Source organism: Malus domestica, chromosome 11 (assembly GCF_042453785.1).
Source record: "Malus domestica chromosome 11, GDT2T_hap1".
NCBI classification, from domain to species: Eukaryota; Viridiplantae; Streptophyta; class Magnoliopsida; order Rosales; family Rosaceae; genus Malus; species Malus domestica.
The window spans coordinates 28,208,584-28,233,151 of NC_091671.1; the positions used below are offsets into that span (position 1 = coordinate 28,208,584).

Genomic DNA, 24,568 nt, shown 5'->3' on the forward strand with positions numbered 1-24,568 from the left:
GGCACTGGCATATTCTCCACCAAACACTTGTTAGATTTGGTACAACAAATAAATTTGTTGTACCAATAGAAGAGGAACGCCTCGTGTTCTCCTTCTCGCAGGGCCTCTTCTCATCGGCTGGCAAAATGGAGGTAGAGGGTGTTGTAGTTGAAGAAGTTCTTGTGAAGCTTATGGAACTCCTCCTTCGAGGGTGTTTGGCCTTCATGGCTTAGCGTCTCAAGGGCCCGTTTGTCGAAGAGCGCCTTCAAATTAAGATTCGACGGGTACCCAGGGAGGGCAGAGTCGACTAGGATTCCAGTCGGGGAAGTCCCCAAGATGGCAGTAAGGTCGATGATGGTGGGGCCAGTGGGGCCCGAGAGGGAGGACCATGGTGTTAGTGGCCAAACACCAGAAGCATAAAGCCGCTAGGAGGAGCTCCATGTCCAGAATAACCTCCATGGATGAAAGGTGAATGGCGTCGTAGATGCCTAGGGTTTTCCATTGCTCGCCGAAGAGTTTTTCCATTCTTACAACCCAGGCGGCCCAGGTTGTAGTAGTCGAGGGCCAAGAACCTTGAGGCCTCGCCACATCCCACTTCAACCAGTCGAACCCTTGTAGCAAGGGTGATAGGCGGTGCTCTTGGAGAAGTCCAGTGATGGTCGATGGCACCGCCGCCTTGAAGAGAGGACCCAAGATTTGATGAGGGGTGCTTATATCGCTCTCAAATCGGATGGTTTTGATTGAACTCCAATCGATGATTTTCTGGCATTGGTCACACTCCTTAGAAAGCTTAGAGATAAAGGAGGCCATGGTGAAACAAGAAAAGAACTTTATGGGTTAAAGATTGAAGAACGAAGACCCGGAAAGAAGAAATGCACTGGAGAATGATGGCGAGAAATTTCAGAAAATTTAAAAGCGTGAAAGAACAAATGAGATAATTTCGGTATTTATAGAACTGGGGAAGGAAGGGCAATCGTTCAAAATTCAAAATAAAGGGTAAAATCGACTGGAAAAAAATCGCTAATCATTATGAACATTCAGGAAATGCAGTTGAGAAGCCTGAGGGTCTCAGGTTTTGGGAGCGCACGATTGCGTGTGGCGACGAGATTTAGGGCAAAGGACGTTTTGGCGTCTGCACGATGACGAAAGGCTCGCGGATTGAGGTAGCACGGTCATGTTCAGCACTAATGTCACGATGGCACTACGATTCAGGGAGCCGCACGCCTTAGACGTCATTATTGGGGATTGGCCGTGTTAAAGGATGCCACGTGGTGTTTTGGTCAACAGGATCAAGATCGTGCAATCATGCTCAATAAATGCGCCTCGGAAATGGAGGACTTGGGCTCTGAGTGTAAGATTCGCTGCTTAGTGTAAGATTCGCTTCTTCAAGGTCAAAACTCGACCAAAGAATTCAGGCCAAGGACCTCAGAAGCGAGGGGGCAATGTTTGGGCCCAAAATATTAGGTTGGCCGAGTATAGAATTAGTCTCGGCCCAAAAGGCCTTACAACAGGATTCGATTAGGTCGTGGGCTTCCAAATCCGGGTCGATTATGCCATACCGCAAGGCGAGTTGAATCCTGATGCAATGAGGAGTCCCGGCAAGATCAATAACCCGGAAACGAATCCGACTTGATAAAGGACTAGGTTCACAATTATAGTGAAAGTAGGACTAGTCGAGTTGGTGTTTGATCAGGAGAAGAAGACTTAGTCCAAGTAGGGTTTTAACTCGGCTTCAAATGTATCCAATGCTATAAATAGAGGAGGCTGTGCATCATTCAAGCCCCTCCAATTCAACACACAAACTGCCCTGCACAAACTCTCTCAACAACTTTGAGATTTTTATTTTCCCTTTTCGCTGACACATCTTCCGTTGGCATCAACAACACTGTGGGAGCAACCGGTGATATCTTAAGTCGGCATAGATAGCTCTGTCATCGTAGAATCAGCCGGTTTCGCAGTATCTTCCGTTGGCATCGACAGCACTGCGGCGAGGACGGTTGGTTACCTATCCAAGTCTCAGTCGAGAAGGATTTTCGGATCCTTATTGATTGAGGTCATCTCATTAGCCTTCTCGGCGAAGTGAGGTGTTACAGTTTATTGAGCTCGGCGCATTGCACGCCGAGTTATTTTATGATTGGGTACTCCCAAGTGAGATTTAGAGTTCGGCATTCAGACGGCCGAACCACGTTCATTATTAAGACTTATATTCTCTTTGAGTATTTATGCCCTTACACTTTGGTGTCGATTCGGAGAGAGTTTACTTTGACGAATAACATCACTGTGACCGAATCCGACGATGGCGATTTGTGAACTTCGTAAGAATAGTAACCTTATCTTTAGGTTCGAGAGCCCAAGAGGTCGAGACGTGTTCCTTTCTCGGCCGCAATCGCAGGACGCAGAAGTCAGTCGCGTACCCAACGCAACATCAGCAAATTTACTCCTCGGTCGAGCTCAACCGACGAGTTGGCACGCCCCGCATTCATCGAAGGATGTAGTTAGCTTATAGATTACTCGGCCTGCGTGCCACGTAGGCTTGGTAGTTTTTAGGGTCAACAGAGGTTGTCAACCATTAAAGCTTCTAACCTAAATGTAGCTTTTCGTAAAGAGCCGGAATTTCCAACGGAGCTCTGAATATTTTCAATTTCTGGAGCTTTAGAGTGCTGTGCTGAGCCGTGCTGATTCTGAGACTGGGTCTTGCAGCTTCGATGGTTTGTGACTGAAATTGCAGTGAAGGAAACTGAGTCTTGGGGGTGTTAATTGGAGTTATTGTATGAATTGGTATTGTCCGTTGGGCACCCTCGCATCTTCGATGGTTTTAACTTACCCAGGGCCAAAGAACTGCCTTCCTTCTCTCCAGCCCCTACCCCCGCCAAGATATTTTGTCTTTAAATTTTCCAATTGTATGTTTTTCTTATACAATGTGATGCAACTACAATCATGTTTTCTAATGATCCTTTGCTCGTCTGTGACTACTTATTCAGCAGCAGTAGCAGCAGCCAACCATGCCCGGTCTCTTCGAAGTAAAATATGGGTTTTGAAAATAAACATGGTGTATTTGCTTACAGGTTCTCGACTAAAATTGCAGTGAAGGAAAACTGAGTCTGGGGGTGTTAATTGTAGAGCTTCTGAGTTGGAAATTAGTTGGGGAAGAAGAAGGGAGAGAGCGGGAGGGAGTTTGGGGGTTGTGGAAGAAAGATGAAGGTGAAGAGCACAAGTGACAACCCATTTTCTTTCCCTGTAATTGTGTTTAACTTAGTTTTGCCTTTTGTTCATAATTTTCCAAAGCAATTGCATAAAAAGCAAGGAAAATAAGGAAATGAGAAAAATGGGGAAGGGTTTTTACTTGAAAAAGGGTAAGGCAGAGAACAAGGAACGGTGAACTCCAGTAAAGTAAAGGGTATTATGATATTTTCATGTCAAGTTTTAAATAGAATTATAAATATTTATAATAGTGGTTAAAATTCAATTTATAGTCAAAACTAGGTATAATGCCCGCGCGTTGCCGCGGGTTTAAAAACAGTGTAACAGAATATTAATACCATTGATAACAAAAATATTAGAAACACTATAGAGATAAACAGTTAAATATGCACAACTTCATTGGTAAATATTACATCCATTTGTCATAGTTTAGTAGTTATAGCTATCATTCTACTGAAACCAGCACTTGGATACAAAAAATTACAAAATGCTGGTCTATGTACATGCAAAAAATATTACATTCATCTAACAGTCTGGTAGTTGTAGTTGTTTTTAACCAGAACCAGCAATGATATACAAAATATTAATAAGTGCTGGTGTATGAACATGCAAAAATATTGATAAGTTTCGAGTAAAAAGAGTTATTTGCATGCCATAAAACATCCGGAAGAGTTTTTTACATATGCTGATGAACCATACTGTATATTTTTTAGGGCACCAGATGAAGTTTTGGTTCTCCACTGTCAAAACAACCTAGTTGCAGAAAATAAAACAAACTATATTTAAATAACTTGTTTGGTAACTGTTGTTGGTCAACTAATCTTTGATTCAGTACTAAATCTTTACATGGCACACCAAAAAGCTTTTCACCAGATTTTCCAATTATGAGAGCATTGATTTCATTGGTGTGATGCTCAAGAACCAAATTGACTTTATACCTAGATTAAAAAAAAACAAAACTGCTTAAGGGAAAATAATCTTGAATTCAACTTATACAAATAAATATAAAACAGAAGAAAGCATTGATAAAACCACAAAAATCAATGTTTGTTTTTAAACTTAAATCTACAACGAAATTCATGGTTATTAAGTTAATTAATAGTTTGGATTTATGATAGCCATATTGGTTATGGTCTTCACATGTACTCAAGTGTAAACAAAAAGAAGCAGATTGTAGTCACTAAGTAATGAAGATAACATGGTCAAAAGTGCAAAAGCTATACCAATTTTGTACAAAAAGGGTAAATATGTGCTGCAATGAGTATGTTTTGAACAATGATTTAATTGTTGACCACATAGTATTTGAAAGTTGTTTAAATAACGTGAAAGCAGGAAAGGTTGGAATTTTTTGTTTAACATCACAAAATTTAAGCTAAGTATCACTCTAACAAAGTTTTGGATAACAGCTGCAGAAAAACAGCGAGAAAAATAATCAAGGAGGGTGAGGATATCTGACCTGATTTCATTCTTGATAAATGTATTCAAACCATGTGCATACAAATATGAGAAAAAATGTGAAAAAACAGATTTGGTAAATGTTAGATTATATAAAGAAAGAATAAAAGATAAGGATAACAAATATTTAAGACAAAGTTTGAGGAATGCATGTTAAACATTACCAAGGAGTTGGAATTTGGTTTGGATGCTTTTGGCAGATCAGCTGTCCAGTTGTCAAGTCTTTATGCATTTGTTTTACACAGTTGGCATACGCACTATACCACCATTGATAACGTGTGTCAAAACACTTGACACACACTTTACAGAAAAACGTATCATTCTGCAAAACAGTTTGTAATAGTTTTGTATAAGGAATACTAATTATGTAGACAATGTTTATTAAAAATGTAAAAGTGCAATCATATGTTTTTAAGATGAGTTAAAAACATGTAATTAGATTTTATACCTTGTGTAAATCAAGATCTAGAAAAGCGACTTCATCAATTGTGAACATCTTGGTTGTACGTAAAATTTCAGCCTCATTTACTTGTCTGGAGAAGGGGGCCAATATTTTCACAGGCTCGTTACAATTTGCAAACCTGTATGATTGAAAATGTAAAACTGTTTGAATAATTTTATGAAACTAATATTTCTTTTGCTTTTACAACAGTGAAAAGAGTTTAATTGTGTTAAAAGCTATAGAAATACTTACACCGACTTGTATGCATTAACTTCTGGGATGTTTGGATCAAAAAGGAGAAGTGAGCAATCAGTACTGTTCATCACAATTTTATCTGTGCATTGAAAATAATGATAAGAAAGTTGAAAGAAAATATTGATAAATGGTTTTACTGACACAGGCCAAGTATCAGAATGATATGATACAATCACTTACTGCACCATGACTTTAATTTAAATGGACGAAGTTTTAAAAAGCTGAAAATAAAAGAGAAAGTTAATTAATAACAGTGATTGACAATCAATTTATTAAGATATTTAAAAATTAATTAATCAAGTATAAAACAAAGATATATGATAAGTCACACGAAGTGAATATGATAAAATTATGTCATCAGAAAAGATTTGAACAATTTACACAAAGCTGTGTTAAAAAATAATAATAAATAAAGATACGAAAGATTGCTTCTAATTAAGTTAAGTACCTAGATAAAGCTTCACTTTTAAGCTTGTAAAAATGACAACAATTGGGAGAGGCAGTGCTTGGACAGATGAAGAACAAAATTCTTCAGCGACGTCTCCCCATAGTGTAACAGTGAGTTGTTGCCTTCTGTAGATATATTAAATCAGAAACAAATATATACATGTTTTTCAATATAAAGCAAATTATGAAGATAATCTATAATGAGAGTGATAAGAAAAAAGGAATAACCTGACATTTTGAATGTGTATATCACACTTGTATGCTACCCTTTGATTAATCTGTTTTGGCTCTAAATGTTGTATTGCAGTGAGATGACCAATGACATCTTCCAATTTAAAAGGTAAATATAAGCATGTTGTGAAAAATAATTTGGCAAAAATAAACTTTAGTGTTTTTAATCTCTATATATAGATACATATATAATATTATTACCTGTAAGAATGTCAACTTTGTTCAAGTGGGGATAAAGAGTGTTGTAATCCTGTAGGAAAAACCGGTGTCGAGGAATAGGTGGAAACACATTTTGAGAGCTTTTTGAAATTTGTTTTACCATTGAATATAAGCTGAGTCTCATGCGGCACCACATTGTACTGGCCCTTCATTCTAGTGGTCCGAAAATTTGTGATTTCATAGCTACCACCAGGTTCAATTTTTAAGCTGTAGTCTCGTAGTCAATGTCCGATGTGGAGCCTTGAACCGCATGTTTCTTTACTATTGGTTATGCATATAAAGTGAATCCAAAAAAAAAAGGGGGAAAAAAACGAACAAAGTTAAAAAGGAGATTAATAAACGGAAAAAAATAGATATTATTCATCAGTATGCATATATTAAATTGTTAACATGGAGAGATTATTCATCGCTAAGTCTTAAAAGAAATGATTAAATAAGTAAAAATATTAATTTCTCAGACATCAGTTATATAACAATACTATCTTGTGCAAGTAATGTAGATAAATAAGGAAAGATAAGCTAACTTAAATCAAAATTTGATAACTATGCAGGAGTAAAGACTTAAACAAAATATTGATTAAGAAAAATTCAATGACTTATGAAAGTTCAAAAAGACACAGAAAAAAAAAATTGAATAGCCGTCATTGGTTCAAAGAATATAACTGAGCTCATACTATTATCCAACTACAGTTATCCATATCATAAACTGGGGGAGAAACAACATTTAGAAATCATTCAAATCAAGAAATACCTAATAACCCAAATTAAATTTTAATCAAACAAATGAAAACATACCAGCCAAATCAACAAAACCATAAAACACTTCACTCAAAAATCAATTAAGACTTAAACTTGAGATTTCATTAGAGAGTAAGTGTACCTAAAGCTGTGTTCTTTATAGTTGCTAGAGCGCAGGACGACAATCATCGCTTTCTGAAAATAAAAAAGAACTAAATCAAATGACACAACCCAACAAAAAAAAATTAAAAGTTAAAAATGCACGCTAAAAAAGAAGGGAAAAATAACCAATAAGAACTTGTAAGACCTGAGAGGTTTCAAACAAAAGGAATCTGGAGCAGTGCAACACTTCTCAGCCACCTAAAATTTAATCAAATTGCTATATCAGAACCATCATAAACATAAGAGGCAACCAAATTGATATAAACATAAGAGGCAACCGCATTGGTATATCAAAATAAAACGCAGCTTATAATTTGGAGAACCTAAAATTTAATCGAACTGCTATATCAGAATCAGAACCATCATAAACATAAGAGCCAACCAAATTGATATATGAGAATAAAACATAACTTATAATTTGGACAACATAAAATTTAATCCAATTTAAACATGACAAATGAACAGATAAAGATGCTCCCAAATTTTTCGATCACAAATGGACCAAACAACTGATGACAACTTTAAGATTAACTACGTAACAAAGTAAACCTCACCCTCGACTGAAAACAGACAGTGCACCAGCCAAGTTACCGTCTTCTCTGTACAAACAAAACCTGCAAAACCAATCATGAACCAAAAAAAAAAACAAATTATATACCATAAGCTTGAAAAACGTTGAGAAAGGAAATTCCAGAAAGAGAAAACAGATGGAAGGCAAAGACTCTTCAATTTTAAACCAAAAAAAAAACAACATATTGTGTAGACAAATTGCTGGGTTCAACAGCCCGTAATTAACAAAACCAAACAAAACCCCAAATTGATTTCAAAAAAAAAGAAAAAAATTAATAGAAAACATTCCACGCCGTTTATATCTTGCATCCCTTCTATAATTGTTTCCATCTGAGACCACATAAAAACCTCCATATTCAATTTAACCACCCATGAAAATCCATAAGAGAAACTGGGTTTAAAAATTCACCCAAATAAAGATTTAACTTTTGTATTCTTTCGAATCTATCAAAATCAAACTTCCCAGTTTCAAACAAAAGAAAAATTAAAAGTTGAAAACCCTTACACTGATATGGTGTTGAGTGAAGAAACGAAGAGCTGAAAAGGACACAGACCGAGATTTGAAAGGGACGACCGAAGGCGACAATGGAAAGAGGAAGAGGAAAACGCACAGCTTACAAAACGATAGAAATGCATAATTTGGTATGGGAAACTGAACAAAAAGCAAAGTGGGTATAAACTAAAAACCAAACCTCACGATGACCGACACGTGGGCTAGGTAAAAAAATCACTGACACGGCATGGAGAAGGAACCACAGATAATGGACAGGTGGATAAAAACGGCAGACCCGATGAATCACTACAAAATGGAAAGAATCACACTGCAAAGACTAACATGAGGGGCATTTCAGTCAGTTAACTGTACCAAGCAGATAAGACAACGTAAAACAAAGAAGAAACAAAAGGGCATTTAAGCCATTACACTGCTCGTGAACAGTGTTTTCCACCGGGTTTTAGTATATAGATAATTTTGGCTATTTTTCTAAATTTCCCCTCAAACACCCCAATTTTGTCCCATCCAGTATCCCATATCCCAAACACATGAAAATTAGAAAAACCCCTATACAATAATTTTCAAAATTTCCCCAATTTCAAAACTTTGACAATAAATTTATTCGATTCTTTGCTGTTTTATTCTCAATTACTTCATTTTTCGTTCTGGGTTTTGTTCAAATTCTGTTCTTTTATTGTAATTTATCGAAATGGCGCTCGAGTCTTGTGTTCTGGCTCCGAATATGTTCGTTTCCGGGTCGAAATCATGGAGTCTCTTGTGTTGCAATCGGCAAATAAAGTTTCCGGTAAAGGTTTTGCTGCAAAATAATCGGTACCCGTTTCGATTCGGGCCGAATTGTATCGGTAGTAGCGGTGTGAAGAGGTTCTTAGCTCCAAGGTTTGAAGGAGTTGACTTGCTGGTTAATAGAGCTCCGTTGAAAGCTTTAGGTGAAGATAGGGAGAGTGTGGGTGGTACGAATGCTGTTTCGGGTTCGAAGTTTGATTTTGTTGAGGAATTGGTGAAGTGTGGTGTAGTTTTGGCAGCTGTGGTTTGTGGGGTTTTGATTTATGGCTGTAGGAGAGCTTTTGCTGTGGAGGGTGTGGTCAATGCAGGTTATGGGGTAATTGGGCAGAGCATATTGTTGCTCAGGAATGCCTGGCCCAAGACTTTGCAGGTACTGCAGGTGTTCAAAGAGCAGGGTTTGATTTTGGCGGCGCTTTTGGGTCTCTCGGCGTTTTTCTCGATGGCGGAGACTTCAATTACGACCCTCTGGCCCTGGAAGGTATGAGCATGCTATGTTACGTGAATGCTTATATCATCGGTATTGTCAAGGAATGTATATTTGTTTGGATGCTGAACTTGTACCCAACTGGACACTGTACCATTTTGACTTCATTTTGTAATGTTACTTTGTATCCTGGTACGTAATATGAATGAACATTGTAGAAGAGTGTATTGTTAGTCTATGCTAAAGTTTATCGTTCAGTTGTATGTTTTCGCTAGTTTCCATTTCTGGTTTGATATCTTGTCACATGACGTAATATAGTTAGGCTCTGCCCTCCCTAGAGTGTATTTTGTACCTTTGAACTAATACTGCAAAGGATCTTTGCCTAAACGTTGCAATTAGTCAATAATAACTTGATTTCATATATGAGAGTTAGCGTTATCTGTGGTTAGCTTCATTCTTAACGAGACAATTCTTTTAAATGGCATTTAGAAGCTCAATATATTATGGTGTTCTTCTTTTTTGGTCCTTTTGTGCTGATATATTTGTGAGTTTGAAATACTTGTACCCGTTTTACAGTGAATGATCTTCCTATTAGAATAATGAATGAAAGTGAATGATCCGACACACTAGGATCTTGAAATAACATTAGTTAACTGATATTAATAATGTGTCAGATTCGTGAGTTGGCTGAGAAAGAGTCTGAAAATGGCGTCTTCAAATTGCTTCGCAACGATGTTACACGGTTCTTGACAACCATACTTATTGGCACAACGTACTTTCCTTCTCGTTTCTTGCTGGCATTAATTTTTATTTATTTATTTTTATCGTGAAGTTGAACATTTCTTTCTTATTGTAGAATTTACTTATTTACTCAGTGTTGTCAATATTGGAGCAACTGCTTTAGTTACAGATGCCGCAACAGCAATATTTGGTGAAGCTGGTGTCACTGCAGCAACGGGCATAATGACTGTATGTCTCATTTTCATTGCTTGATCAATTTATAAACATAGACATGAGAGAGAGAGAGAGAGTCTAATTATTTTATTAAAGAGAATGATACGTCTACTACATAGATGCTGATTTTTGCTGAAAAAAGCTATTTTTAGAAGTAAAGTGTAAAAGAAGTGTTGTGTTTTCTTGTTTCCTAACTTCTTATAAAAGGCTAGAGGCTGCATATACACAAATAATATAAGGAATCAATGTACTAGACTACTAGTGGATTTGATAATAAATACTGTTTGTTTTTCTTGATGATTCAAGGTTGCTATTTTGCTTCTCACCGAAATAACTCCGAAAAGTGTTGCTGTTCACAATCCCACAGAGGTTGCAAGGTTTGTGGTATGTTAGAAATCTCTGTAACTTCAACTAAAACCGCCTATGACCACTAGTTTTACATCTTTCTCTTTTGTTTTAAACTTTGAGTTGTTTGCTGGTTTTGCCTTAACTGATGTTACCTACTTCTTTTGAATGTTGGGTGTGATGCCCCTAGGTTAGGCCAGTGGCGTGGCTTTCATTGGTACTATATCCGGTGGGGAGAATTGTTACATATCTATCGATGGGGATGCTAAAAATACTTGGGTTAAAAGGAAGAAGGTTTGCTTTTTTGATAACCCAAGTTTGAATTCTCCCTGATTTTCATTTTGTCGTGGCTTATAGACATAATAGTACATACAGTAACTTAAAGAAATTGTTTGCCAAAGGAGTAGGAAAGATGACAAAGTCAGATTATGGGTAGGTTGGAAGTATCTTTAAGTGTTAATCAAAACATCTGTTGCTGATTGTATTTATAAATAGTTAGTGGGGATTGTTGAAAAACCAGATTATATGTTTTACCATCTAATGAAAATTCCTTCGTTGTTTTATTAGGAGGTCAGTTATCTGCCTGTAAATTGTGCACATTTTATCTCTTTCCAACATCAACTGAAAAGCCTCTTCCTTTACTAACTCCTTTACTCCCATTTTTTTCCCTCTCCTAAGTGTCCTGACTAGTCTTCTCAGTTAAAAGACTAGCTGTAGACATTTCTATAAAGGAGAGTGGCATAGGAAGACTAGTCACATAAATACTGTATTTCATAAATTTGATAGTATGAATTTAGTATGACCATTCAATAATATGATTTCTCTATTTCTGTTCATGTTATCTCTTATACATCATATTATGATATAATGTATAATTGAGTTTTTAAACACATTGGCTATGTGGCTAGAGACAAACTCTAGGCCACTTTCTAGTTAGCAATTTTCTTTCTCCCTATTAGAATGTGGCATACACTTTGTTCTGTTAGGTGTGCGTTGGAAATCTCTACCCAAGAGCTATACGTATTCAGCTGATGTGCCATATGGCTTAAGTTAAGCTTCTCAAGTAATAAAAAGAAAAGAAAAAAAGGAAGCATCTTCAGTATTCAACAGCTCCTAACGGCTTATGTTTATGGGAGAATTTTAAACCAATGGACTTTATCATAGCATCTTCAATATTCACATGCCAACCCCAACAACTACAAATGCTCCATATGTCCCAACATAATTAATCCACGTGTTTGGGTCAGTCTGACTAATCGAAAATTATGAGCCTTGCATTATAACAAATTATATGATCCAGGATCTCCATGTAGCCAATTAGTTGTGGATTAGACGTCTAAGTTTAACAATATATTAGGATTCTTATCTCATTTGTTTGTTGACAGCAAGCAGAACATCTATCATTCTAGAATATTATTGAGGATATCTTCTTTTATTTAACCTGACTATATTTTCTGGTGTACCTTAATTTGGTTATTTTTTATGCGTACCTTCACTTTATGGATAATAAAGAATTACATCTGTGGAATATTCAAGTTGTATCTATTAATGTTGTTTACTTAGGAAATTATGCCCTTAATTTACATGATTTTTCTTTTATCAGTGAACCGTATGTTACTGAAGAGGAGTTAAAACTGATGCTGCGGGGGGCAGAGTTGAGTGGGGCAATAGAGGAGGAAGAACAGGTATTGGAACAGGGCTTTTTATTTTTCACTTTTGTTGAAAATATCTTTTGGTTTTGATTACTTGCAAGATGAAAAACTAATACTTTGTTTTTGAATAGTTATAATAAATAGAGATGTTATACTCCTTGACACGTCGAGGGCCTTTTGTATCTGGAGAGAAGAGAGTGGGATGTGTTGGGGATTTAAGTTTATTAGTTGTCAAGCTTTCTGATATACGGTCTTTATCTGAGATGCACTTTTTTTATGGGAAAATAACTCCTTTTCCAGGATATGATTGAAAATGTGTTGGAGATCAAAGATACACATGTTAGGGAGGTGATGACACCTCTCGTAGACGTAGTTGCCATCGATGCCAGTGCAACGCTAGTTGATTTTCACGACCTGTGGGTAACTCATCAATATTCAAGGTAATCCAAAATTTTAGTGGTACACTGAATAGTTTTTTCATGCCTTCTGGTGATAATATCTTGGAACATTCTTCTAGGGTACCTGTATTTGAGCAGCGTGTTGACAATATAGTAGGAATAGCATATGCAATGGATCTACTGGATTATGTTCAGAAGGTGAGACAGTTTGTACTTGTTTTTTTCCCTCTATGAAATCCTTATTCTTTATTTATTAATTGAATAAGCGATCTCATAGTGCAGAACTGTAAATTTGTTTGATTTTGAAGGGTGAGCTACTAGAAAGTACTACTGTGGGGGATATGGCTCAAAAACCTGCTTACTTTGTGCCTGGTAATCATCATTGACAAAAATCTATGGGTTCAGGACTCTGAACTAATGTCACTACATGATACTAGGTCAATTCACTTGTAAAGCTTTAACAACATTACTTTTAAAAATCTAATTTTGTTATTGTGCATAGTATCAAGTTGGGATAGCTCTTTAAGAAATTATATGCTGTTCATGGTAAAAGTTGTCTGGAACGTGTTTGCCATCTGGTTTGAAATATGTTTTATTTTTGGACTCATATGGAGTATGGTCCATATTGCAGATTCAATGTCTGTTTGGAATCTTCTTAGGGAGTTCCGCATTCGAAAGGTTCACATGGCCGTGGTTCTTAACGAATACGGTGGAACTGTGGGGGTGTGTTCTTCATTCATTATTGAATTTAATGTCCAATGTTTCTGTTAAAAATTCACCAAGTTGTGCAGCATCTCTCTAACTTGTTTTGTGATGAAACAGATAGTAACCCTGGAAGATGTGGTTGAGGAAATTGTTGGTGAAATATTTGACGAAAATGATTCAAAAGTAATTCTCACTACCACTGTTTGTGCTCCTTGACCAATTTTTTTGTAATATGTAATGTAGCAAAAGCACTATGGGGGCACACCCATTTGCACAAGTAGTATCAGTCGAAATCTATCACATTAAAAAGCTACAAAATCAAATAAAGTCAAGCAACGGAAAGAAAATTTCCTTGTCCCAAATTTTTTTATGCATGAGATATGTAGCTCTACACATACAGGGAAGCACAACTTTTGTTTAACCATAAACACACAAACTATGCTTCTCAATATGATGATAACGTATTTCTCAAGAAATAAAATAAAATAATTATTGATGATAACATCTGACTGAAATTATTGATGCTGAAACAGGAGGAGATTCAGAAAAAAACTGGCTACGTTGTGATGCGTGCAGAGGGGATATTCGATGTAGATGCAAACACATCTATTGACCAGCTCTCTGAAGATCTAAATGTCAAGATGCCAGAGGTATCTTTGAAAGTTTTGAATTCTAAATGTTGCTCTTGAAATTTATATTTTAAGTGATCATACCATACCCATCCTCCCCGATCTTTTGTCATTGAGCATTAGGTCATTGTCGTCTTTTCTGCATAATTGCTTGTTCATTATTGCAGTGTAATACAACTAAGACCATATGATGTAGTTCTATTTTTCTGATGCGTAAAAATATATTAGAAAGCACCTAGGTCTTAAGGGCCACAACCCTAGTGTCCAACCCACATACACGCAAAGGGAATTAAGAATTTAGTGAAATAAAATAAAATAAGAAACGGGAATTAAAGAGTTTGGCTCCTACTCAGTCCACTAGTCCTGTACTAGACTGAATGTTTGAGCCATCAAAGGCTCTTTGGTTCCACTCAAACCAAGGGCTCGTTGTGACCTAATGCCTAGCCTTCCACACTTAATGTCTAGGAAGCAAAATTTGCACCGGCACATGGATAACACAACGGATACCGTTGAACTCTTGCATGAGAAACGACTATTACCAAGAAACTGGCTCTGTTTCATATTATAGTTTCATTTAAAATCGTCTGATGAACAGCTGTCCACATTGGAAGTAGCACTTCTCATGCACGGTTAATTTACAGAGATGGTCTTTCCTTGTTTTGAATTTGAGGGCACGTTATGGGTATGCATATGTCCTCCCTTTAATTACAGACATATTAACACTCAAACACTCTACAAATAAAAAATCCTGAATCATTCTTGTGCTCACCTAATACTTATGAGTGTGATTTGAGAGCTGAACTCTAATACCTTACAAGAGCTCATTAGTTTCCGCTCATTATCGATTATCAAAGAACAAAGTCATGCTAAAATAATTATTTTCCAAATGGTTCTGTTTTCCTTTTCAATGAAGACAATTTTAAAAAGTATCAGCGATGTGCATTGGATGTTTGACATATTTTCCAATTTCACTTGTACATTGATCTGACTTTTACCTGTTTACAGGGTCATCAATATGAGACAGTATCAGGTTTTATATGCGAGGCATTTGGATATATCCCAAGGACGGGTGAGAGCATCAAAGTTGTTCTTGAAAATGAAAATGAAGAGGAGATTGAAGAGAGCAAGTCTGAAAACCAGGATAAAAAAGAAAAGCACCAAATTTTTAAACTTGAGGTATGATGTTTAATATTTTGCTGCATACAGTTCTTTGAAAATTCCGTACTTTTAGCATAATTAGGTCTCCATATTAATGCTTGCGCGTATTATTTTTTGGATGATTTGGTCAATCATATATTTGGTGGTGGTGGGGGTAGATTGGGTTTGCCTTGGATTAACTAGTATTAAAAGAGTTTTCGCTTACTTGGACCGAGTAATATCTTTGTTAGTATTGTTTTTCTTTTTGGGCCAGATACTAGCAGGAAATGCCAGAAAGGTTGGTGCTGTTCGATTTGAAAGGATAGAGAATGATCCTGCTACATTGGAGACCAAAGAGGTGACCCGCTTGGTTCCCAAAATCATGAAAAGAAAGTGGAATGGTGATCAGGACTCGGATGGTACAGACTACGACGAAGATTCATTTCAGAAGAGACCACAGAACACCATATCTGATGAACATGAAGACACTGTTGATAATGTCAGTAGACATTAGTTGCATTTCGCGCGATTCCATTTTTGACGGAATCATACAAGAGGTAAAAATTGAGAAGAAAATAACAAGAAGAATCAGGAAGGAATACTGTAAAAAGATTCAAATATTTGGGTACCAAGATTTGAAATTTTCACAGTAACCTATTGAACTTGAAATGGGCAGGATTTATCATTTTGAATTCATTGGTTGACAGAGAGGTCATCTTTTTCCTGATAAAAATAGTGCAGATTATGTAAGATTCGATTTCTATCTTTCTATATGTCGATAGTTTTGTGTGCCATCACTGGTCACTGGGTTATAATCCAACTCACAAGTTGTGTGTCATCTATGGACTCTGATTCGGCCCACATCGAAAGATTCGATATGATGGCCTAGTTGACTTAACTGACTGCGCCCAAGGAACATCTTCTTCGCGTAGGTTCTTCACAGCCTTGGATGGAGAATCGAACATAAGAATTAACAAGAAACTAAGGGAAGTGAAGGTGCATAGAAATTAGAAAGTGAATAATACTTGTTCATACTGACTTTGTCAATGCAAAATTACTTTAACTATAAAAGGTTTATCAAGTTTTTACAAAAATTTCTATGTTTGAAATATTACAGGACCAGCTTGAGGTTTAATTCACTTTCACAACACGCCCATAAAGACAAATTTACCCTTTTATTTGCTTATTTAACATTAAAAACTTTTATAAATCAAATAAAAAAACCAAACTATTCCCTATTCATCATCTCAAACGAAACCCTAACCAAAGCACGGATGCCTCTCTCTCTCTCTCTCTCTCTCTCTCAACCGAAGCCACCCTTGTCTCAGTCTCCCATTATCATTTCTTTCAACCACGGATGAAGATATTGAATTCAGATTTTCCAAGGTTCTAAAAGGCGCTAGATAACAGTAGGGCGGCGGGAAAGGGCATCGTGCCTAGATGCCTAGGAGGGGCCTACGTGGTTTTTATTTTTTATTTTTTTTAATTCAATTAAACTTATTGTATAACATATAAATAAATGTCTACTTACACTTGTACATAATTGTATAGGGATACATCAATTGCAAAATATAAACTATGAAGTACTAGAATAAGAAAAAGAGAAGCCGGCCGGTTGTGTTTTAGAGATTCTCTATGTAAGATGTTCATCCGTTAAAAAACCTCAACAAAGTTGAGTGGTGGTGAGGTTTTCTCAAAGCTCCCTTTAACGCCTACACAGAACCAAACTTTTTATGATATATTGTCCATGTTACAAATATTTCCCCTCTTTTCATCTAAGATGCTTCATTTTTGCGTCCCACCAAATGATATGTAGATGTGATCAAACCATACAGAATATGATTGGGATTCATTTGTACACTGACCAGATCACAGACTGGACTCGGAAAGGAACATAAGACACTGCTTCTGATCATCCTGGTACATATTATAATTACATTGTTAATGCTTCCCCAATATAACTAATAGATCTCACTAGAACAATATATTCAACAATAACATTACAAAGCGATGAACCATCAGTACGTAGAAGTAGCTTCACAGGCGAAGAGAAGTGTCGACATCTGAATCATCAAAATTGTCTGTTCTGCACATGACTGGAACTGAACTTGAACCTCCGTTCCCCATATCCCGAGTCTCATCAGAAACCTTCAGGTAACTAGATTGCTTGCTCTGCAAGTTAGGTTGGAGGTACATTGAGTACTGGGGTTGGTGAGGTGGTGGCTTACAGTTGTGAGAAACTGTCAATCCAGATTGGAGAAACAACCCAGTTGGCTCGTAATATGTGGCCGGAGTACAAGTCCTGTCTGATTCAGAAAGTATCTGCCTCAAGAGCTCTCTCTCCTGCCTAATCTCCTTTGCTCTCTGCAATTGTCGAAACCTCTCTTGCAATAAGGCAATGGAAGAATGAACTGCTGTGCCATCTTTGCCTTGCCTAGCCATAAAGAGGGGCTGTAATTATATTTCAATTGCCTTTTGAGGTGACCTTGTTGGGGTTGTATACCTATATATATAGATATATTGTTGGAAAATGTTAGTATTTGGGTTTTGCTTGTTAGTTTAGGATTTGGCCCTAGCCCATCCGAGTTAGGGTTTTTTTGGTTTAGTTTTCTATAAATATTGCTTGTAATTTAATTTGAGAAATAAGTCAGTCATAATGTAACCTCTTAGGGTTTTGTAGCCATTTCGGCATTCTCAGTTTGTTTAATAATATCTTTATTCTTGTTAGTCTGGTTCATCGCGCACTTTGATATTCAACTTGGTATCAGAGTAGGTTTCATCTTCAGGATTTAATTTTCTTTGGGTTGGTATCCATTTGCTTGTGTCCGTTTGTCGTTCATGTTCAGATTGTCTAGTTGTGTTTGATAGTTTGCAGGAAAAAAAACAAGTGTGTTTAATTTTTTCAGTTGTGTTGATGGCCATCTGCTCCTTCCCCGCCGTTCGTATTCGTCTCTGGTCACCTGCACGTTTTGATGAAGCTCCGACTCGAGAAACACTCGGATCGAGTTCGTCTCCACTTGAACTCCTGCAAATCAGATTTGATAACTACACCGAAACCTGATCTTTTCCATCAACAACTTGATGACTCGCATCGTACCCGCACTCGATTCCTATGAGTCGGATCCGTCGCAGCTCGTATGGAGTCCCCTTCTGCAATTTGACTTTGCACTGGAGTTGTTTTGTTGGCTGCAATCCCTTTTTCTTTTGTTCGACTTGGTTGCTGCATGAGCAAAGCAGGAGTGGAGAAGAATAAGAAGGAAAATAATAATAATAAAATAAAAATGGTTAGGTTTTTTAGGCCCACACGGGCAAGGAGAAAAAGTTGGTTTTTTTTTTTAAGTCGATAGGGCCCACACAAGGGTTTAGTTTGAATGATTTGGTTGCTCGTTTGGTCATCGCTCGCTTGAATTGTTTGAAGTCTGTTATTGTTGCTCACCGCAACGATCGTTTGAGTATTTGGATTAGTAAACCACTTGAGTGACATTGGGGACAGAGTAAATTGGATTTTTTTGATTGTTTGTTTGGAATTTGCATTGCCATGGAAATCTTGCATTGACATCGACATCGGTATCGGCATTGGCATCAGCATTGGTATTGGCATTGGCATTGACGTTGGAATTTAGAGGCTTGCATCCACATTTGCTTGTTTGCAAACTCATGTCGTTAACTGCCATGAGTTTGACCCGGGGGTCGGTGTTTGGAAAATATTAGTATTTAGGTTTATTTTAGTATTTGGGTTTTGCTTGTTAGTTTAGGATTTGGGCCTAACCCATCCGAGTTAGGGTTTCTTAGGTTTAGTTCTCTATAAATATTGCTTGTAATTTAGTTTGAGAAACAAGTCAGTCACAATGTAGCCTCTTAGGGTTTTGTAGCCGTTCCGGCATTCTTAGTTTGTTTAATAATATTCTTATTCTTGTTAGTTTTGTTCATCGTGTACTTTGATATTCAACTATATATATATATATATATATATATATAGTGCATGATGAGTAATTAGGAAAATGTTTATTTATTTATTTTATTAAACTTAGGCTGCTATCCATCAGATTCTAATGATGTGAACAAAGAAGAAGTATCTGCATCCTTGATGCAAAGTCCAAGAAGGCAAAGCTTGGTAGCTAAATATTCTCTGAAGTTGGGGTTAGTGAATGGGAGGATAGGCCGCAGTAAGCCTTGATAGGGAGAAAATGGTGGGGAAAAGAGTCCAAATGGTATGTAAGGTAGCTTTTGGAAATCTCTTTGGAGGAATATATGGAGGGGATGAAGTTTTGTCGACTTGTCTCCAAGAGTTGATGTCGCTAGCTTTGGAGATGATGTTGCCTCTCTGGGTGAGGCTTTGGTGGGATCTTCTTATTATTCTTTTGGAAAATTATCTTACTGTTTATGGGTATGGAGTCAGTCTTCCTCACGAACAAATTACATTTTGATACACGTGCAACTATTAATCCATTATAGGCTTACATAAACATAATTTCAATCTTATTTAGCAAAAAAACTGTTCTTTTTTGTGAACAGGAAAACCCCCAAATCACCCTTTTCTTGCTTTTTGCTTTAATGAGAAATCCCTTTTGAGAAGATAACTAGTAAAAATGAGAGTGGGAATTAGAAACCCTTTTCTTGCATGACTTGCGTTTAGGTCTATTTCGAACTTTTTAACTTCTAAGTTAAGAAGGTTGAAATATACCTAAATACAAGTTACGTACAAGAAACATACGTTACTTGGATGAAAAGTTTGATAAAGTTATTGTAAGATGAAAATTACGAATTGAGAAAAAATTGAGTTCACAATTCACTTAAAATTTTAGTTGAAAAGACAAATTAAGAAGAAAAACAAAGTGTAAATTCATATGACATTCCAAAAAAAATTCTAGAAAATAATGTAGAGGATGAGGATGAAGAAAGTTGAGGTTCTACCATAAAACTAATTGGCAATATGGAGAATAGTCCAACTAATTATAAGCACATGCAAGATTCCTCCTCTCATCAATATATGATTCATTCTTATCGGACGATATATATGGGGGGCATGACATGATGACAACTGACAAGAGTCGAAGGAAATTTGATTGTTTTGGAATGAGGATCCTCTTCGGATCCTCTTTGTGAGGATCCCTGGGATCCTCCAATCACGTCCGTTCATCGTACATCGTGCGGTCAGTTTTCGTCAGATACTATTATATTCAATTTTAAATAAAAAAGTTTACAATGATTTCTGACCGCACGATGTATGATGAACAAACGTGATTGGAGGATCCCCGAGATCCTCACAAAGAGAATCCGGAGAGAATCTTCATTCATTGTTTTGTACCTTTTTATAGAAATGAGAGAAAGAGAACCTACCAAAAGCACAATTAAATCTAAACATGTCCCTCCAATTAGAGTGGGAAAGGCTCTTTTTTTTTCTCTCTTTACTTTCTTGTTTGTTTTCAAGTTGTTGGATGAAAATGCATCATGGTTGGTTCTAGTTTGATGCTTCTGTTTAACGCCACAAATCCATTTGTTAGTCGTTATAGGGGTAAAACAAATGAAATAACTAAAGAGCCAATTTATTACAAGTGGAGCATGCCAAGAAAGCAAAGTTAGCTATACCTATGATTATATTTAAATGTAGGTAAATATATGCTATGATTTTGTATAGTATGTTAGTACATAAACATAATCTTGTACAATCTCAAGGTGACCAAACAGAAAAACATTCCTCCAATTTCTTATCTAAAACTTTGCGAATATGTATAAAAAGTTGCAAAACAACGCTTTTGAATGAGTTTTTCTTGTCAATACAATATAGAGAAATGTTATGGAGACTTTCTAAAATATTGGACTTTCCATGAACTCTTTGTCACCTTATGTTTTTGGCACAATGTTTTATAATGTTAGCACGATAATTGACGTTAAACTATGAGATGACAGAGAGTTCATACAAAGTCTCACTTTAAGGGTCTCCTTAGTATTTCTCTAAAATATATTAGGGTTAGATTAATTAATAACATGAATACGCATGACCATTTGGGATTGCAACATGTTGTGTTCGTTCAAAAATCAAACCCCACCAGTGAAATTGTTGTGTGCAAGTAAGGCTTAACACCTTGTGCGATTATTCACCACCAAAAATAAAACGCAGGCTGATAAGCCCTTGCAGTTCGATCGACAATTTGTGTAGTAATGTAGAAAATCTAAAAAGTACAAAACTCGAGTCCCTCTCCCAATATCATTTGTATTAAATTTTTTATCTTAAGAAATAGAAAAGAAGTAACCACTTGCGACCACCTGCAAACAAACAACGAAGAAACGGTAGAGACAAACATTGTCTAATCGGCCACATTTCTAGCTTCGTTCTTCACGACAGCAAGCTTCACACACAGTCAATTCGTTGGTTTCACATACACACTTTTTTTTTTCAATATCAATGACAACTAAACATACTGATCCAAACTAGGCAAACAAACAACAAAGAAGCAGGAGAGGCGAAGAACGACATACAGACTGAGTAGATCAAACTCCGAAAGATCAAACCTGCTATGATATCAAGTTGAATAACAGAGTAACCAATCAGGAATAACAAACTAACAAACCTAATACCAAATCGATTACAAACATATATAATTTTATTAACTGTAAATAAAGATTTGCCATAACGGTTACATAACTCAAAGGGACTAAATTGTGACTAACTTATTTCTCAATCTAAATTACAAGCTATATTAATAGTGACATAAACCTAAGAAAACTAAAAATACCCTAATACAAAATCAAATCGTATCTCTAATTAATTTGCTAAATAAATTAATAAATTCCTAAAAATATAGCGGCACTAAATAGTGTATGAGTACTACACAATTACTATTGTGACAAACAAGTACTAATCATATAGTAATGAACAATAAAGCCTTAGAAGATAAACATGAGGAAATAATAAATACTGAAAACATGACTTTAGTCTCTGAAATTTAATTTTTTTTTACATAAAATCCGACATAAATTTTTTACTCAAATAAAACTCATTGACTAGAATCCTCATAAGCAAGTTCATTAATTATGTTTGACTTTACACATTTAAAATTTTCAGATGCCTAAAATACCCTTATTTGAATGGCTAAAGTACACAATTAATTCCATATGGATTGTAAAGGAGAATTAATGATTTTACAAAATCAATATTTACATATGCACATGTAGGGACTTGTTGGTTTGGATCATTTATATCAATTTGATAATCATTTTTCAATTGGCACAAAGTTAGGGATTTGTTGGTTCAATCTCCCCCCCCCCCCTCCCTTTTTTTTTTCTATTTTTTTCTTCTTTTGAAAAAGGAGAAAAGCCTATAGTTTTGACATACTCGAACTCCACCATTACAATGTGTCCATATCATATAGGGGAAACTTAATATATGAGTCCAATTTTATGAGCCATTATTAGTTATAGTCCAATTTTGTTTAATTTTTGGGTTAGATCCAGTGATTCATTGTCCACATAAGTTTATTTGTATTCTCTTGCCAAATTTACCCTTAAATTGACCAATTCAGTAATTACTGTTTTTTAAGTTTGTGATTAATGTTAATCTTATCCTTAATTATATGATTAGCGATTTAAATCTCCTTTTTTTCTTCTCCTTCCCCAAACCGTTCATTTCTCTTTTCTTGTTTCTCCCTCACAATATCTTTCTCTTCCTGCGTTAATTTGCCCAGTAATCTTCTTCCATAATATTCTTCTTCTCCTCCTCCTTCCATAAGGATGATCAATATACATTTGATTGGTTTAAAAAAAAAAAATTGCATTAGTCAATTTTGTATTTTGGGTTCTTCGTCTCATCTTTTTTATTTATTTATATATATATATATATATATATTTTTTTTTTAACTTGAGGTTCCATCGAATTAGCATTTTCTCTAGTGTTTCCTCCCTCAATATCATTTTTCTTCACGATTTTTTTTTGGTTTTTATCTACCTATATCACTTGTCCTTTTCTTTTTTTTTTAATTTTATCTTTTTATATTATACTGTGCCTGTATCATGAATAATTATATTTATCTACCTATATATATTACATATTTTGTTAATAATCTATCTAAGATTAATTGTGTTTATCTACCTATATATCACAAATTAGTTGTGTTATCTACCTATACAATATGTTTTTGTTCATAGTCTATCTGTACCACAGATTATTTTGTATTATCTATCTATACAATAGGTTTTTGTTCATAGTCTACCTCTATGTTTCTTTTAATTTTTGAGAAACTTATAAGATTTGTAATAATGTGTTTTTAATTAGAAAACGGGTAGATAAAGGTATTTGAAGATTCAAATTTTAAAAATTCAAATTTAAAGAATTAAAAAAAAATATTTTCAAGGGGCAAAACAAGTGTAATAGAAAATCAAATAAAATTGGACCCCATTAAAAAACAACTGAATTTTTTGGACCTAGGTCAAAGTGCCCCTTATATATATAGTTAAATCATTGTACTATAAAAATAGGTTTTTTTATTAGCACCCCATATAATGTTGAATGCACCCCACATTAAAATTTAATATTAAGTGGCTTATGTAACCTATTATGTAATGACAATTTCGACCTTATGAGGTTTAAAGAAAATAAGAAATTTCTAAATACACCTCAAATTACTTTTAACGTATTATTTATCTTCTTCAACTATCAAAAACCCTCTCACCCTCCACCCCATGTCTAACTATTGAAACTATAAACACGTTGATTGAGAAAAAATTTAATGAATGGAACACAATATCAATATTTCGGAAATTTCACATGAGGTAAAATTTCGTATTTGTTATTGTTTTAATTATTCAATGACATTGGTAATTATTTAAGCTTGCTTTTGCTTTCCATACTACCCAATTTCATAGGAGGCTAACCCAATAACGCCTTTTCCATTCTTATTCATCTTATAGGGTTTATTTTTGCTCTTTTAGGTTCCTCCAAGTTGCCATTTTTTTTAGCATAAATCCTCTTTTTTGTTAGCAAAAGTCTTAAGAGACAAAGAAACAGAGATTGGCCGTGATGACCCAATGAAATTCAAGCTCAACATATTGGATTGTAGACTTCTCTTTTTAGAGAATGTTAGGGTTTTAATCCTAAGTAAATTTAATTTATAAAAAATGAAAATGAGTATTATAAGGTTTAAAGAATGTGGGGGTGTATAGAAAGTGTGGGGTGTATGTGGAAAATATTAGGTGTATGAGAATGTGGGATGTAAGGGTATTATGAGAAAGTATGTGGGGTGTATTAAGATAAATTTTAATTGAAATTTTGAGGCTTTCAGTATGGCTGATGACAGGTTTTTGACTTGCTGTAAATATGCATTTCTTCTTC

General features: G+C 35.6%; 3 protein-coding genes across 9 annotated transcripts; 1 reads left to right on the plus strand and 2 right to left on the minus strand.

The window, feature by feature from the left end:
- Nucleotides 1-3,553: 3,553 nt before the first annotated feature.
- On the minus strand, nt 3,554-8,341 carry LOC103448330 (uncharacterized). Of its 7 annotated transcripts, none has more exons than XM_029088851.2 (12): nt 8,205-8,341; nt 7,684-7,743; nt 7,275-7,327; nt 7,110-7,162; nt 6,212-6,490; nt 6,008-6,104; nt 5,781-5,905; nt 5,330-5,411; nt 5,084-5,216; nt 4,800-4,957; nt 4,027-4,118; nt 3,554-3,933 (listed from the first exon to the last, which is right to left on the minus strand). In XM_029088851.2, the coding sequence occupies exons 5-12, from the start codon at nt 6,363-6,365 to the stop codon at nt 3,890-3,892; spliced, it is 885 nt and encodes a 294-aa protein (XP_028944684.1). In that variant the 5' UTR covers nt 6,366-6,490; nt 7,110-7,162; nt 7,275-7,327; nt 7,684-7,743; nt 8,205-8,341; the 3' UTR covers nt 3,554-3,889. The 7 variants fall into 7 exon arrangements, with proteins under 7 accessions (XP_028944684.1, XP_028944687.1, XP_017190901.2 ...); XM_029088854.2 differs by lacking the exon at nt 4,027-4,118 and adding an exon at nt 4,637-4,647; XM_029088853.2 differs by lacking the exon at nt 3,554-3,933 and adding an exon at nt 4,637-4,647 and having other exon boundaries at nt 3,938-4,118.
- A 324-nt stretch (nt 8,342-8,665) lies between these two features.
- Nucleotides 8,666-15,990, plus strand: LOC103430067 (DUF21 domain-containing protein At1g55930, chloroplastic-like). The gene is made up of 14 exons (XM_008368199.4): nt 8,666-9,474; nt 10,095-10,192; nt 10,296-10,389; nt 10,681-10,758; nt 10,910-11,013; nt 12,323-12,404; nt 12,672-12,811; nt 12,889-12,967; nt 13,078-13,141; nt 13,401-13,492; nt 13,592-13,657; nt 14,008-14,124; nt 15,109-15,279; nt 15,515-15,990. Exons 1-14 carry the CDS (start codon nt 8,902-8,904, stop codon nt 15,752-15,754), a joined length of 1,998 nt encoding a protein of 665 aa, XP_008366421.1. The 5' UTR covers nt 8,666-8,901; the 3' UTR covers nt 15,755-15,990.
- A 1,287-nt stretch (nt 15,991-17,277) lies between these two features.
- LOC103430095 (uncharacterized) lies at nt 17,278-17,682 on the minus strand. Its single transcript, XM_008368226.1, has one exon. It carries the CDS (start codon nt 17,680-17,682, stop codon nt 17,278-17,280), a length of 405 nt encoding a protein of 134 aa, XP_008366448.1.
- Nucleotides 17,683-24,568: the final 6,886 nt, after the last annotated feature.

Bases quoted from the DNA above. Each gene is read 5' to 3' on its own strand.
- LOC103448330 (XM_017335412.3), bottom strand. From the start codon at position 6,365: ATGTGGTGCCGCATGAGACTCAGCTTATATTCAATGGTAAAACAAATT. The intron at 5,906-6,007 runs GTTATTCCTTTT...ATATATCTACAG, and splicing joins ATACACATTCAAAATGTCAG to AAGGCAACAACTCACTGTTA. The intron at 5,412-5,780 runs GTACTTAACTTA...TTCAATGCACAG, and splicing joins AAAAGTGAAGCTTTATCTAG to ATAAAATTGTGATGAACAGT.
- LOC103430067 (XM_008368199.4), top strand. From the start codon at position 8,902: ATGGCGCTCGAGTCTTGTGTTCTGGCTCCGAATATGTTCGTTTCCGGG. The intron at 10,390-10,680 runs GTATGTCTCATT...TGATGATTCAAG, and splicing joins CAGCAACGGGCATAATGACT to GTTGCTATTTTGCTTCTCAC. The intron at 12,968-13,077 runs GTGAGACAGTTT...TTGATTTTGAAG, and splicing joins TACTGGATTATGTTCAGAAG to GGTGAGCTACTAGAAAGTAC.
- LOC103430095 (XM_008368226.1), bottom strand. From the start codon at position 17,682: ATGGCTAGGCAAGGCAAAGATGGCACAGCAGTTCATTCTTCCATTGCC.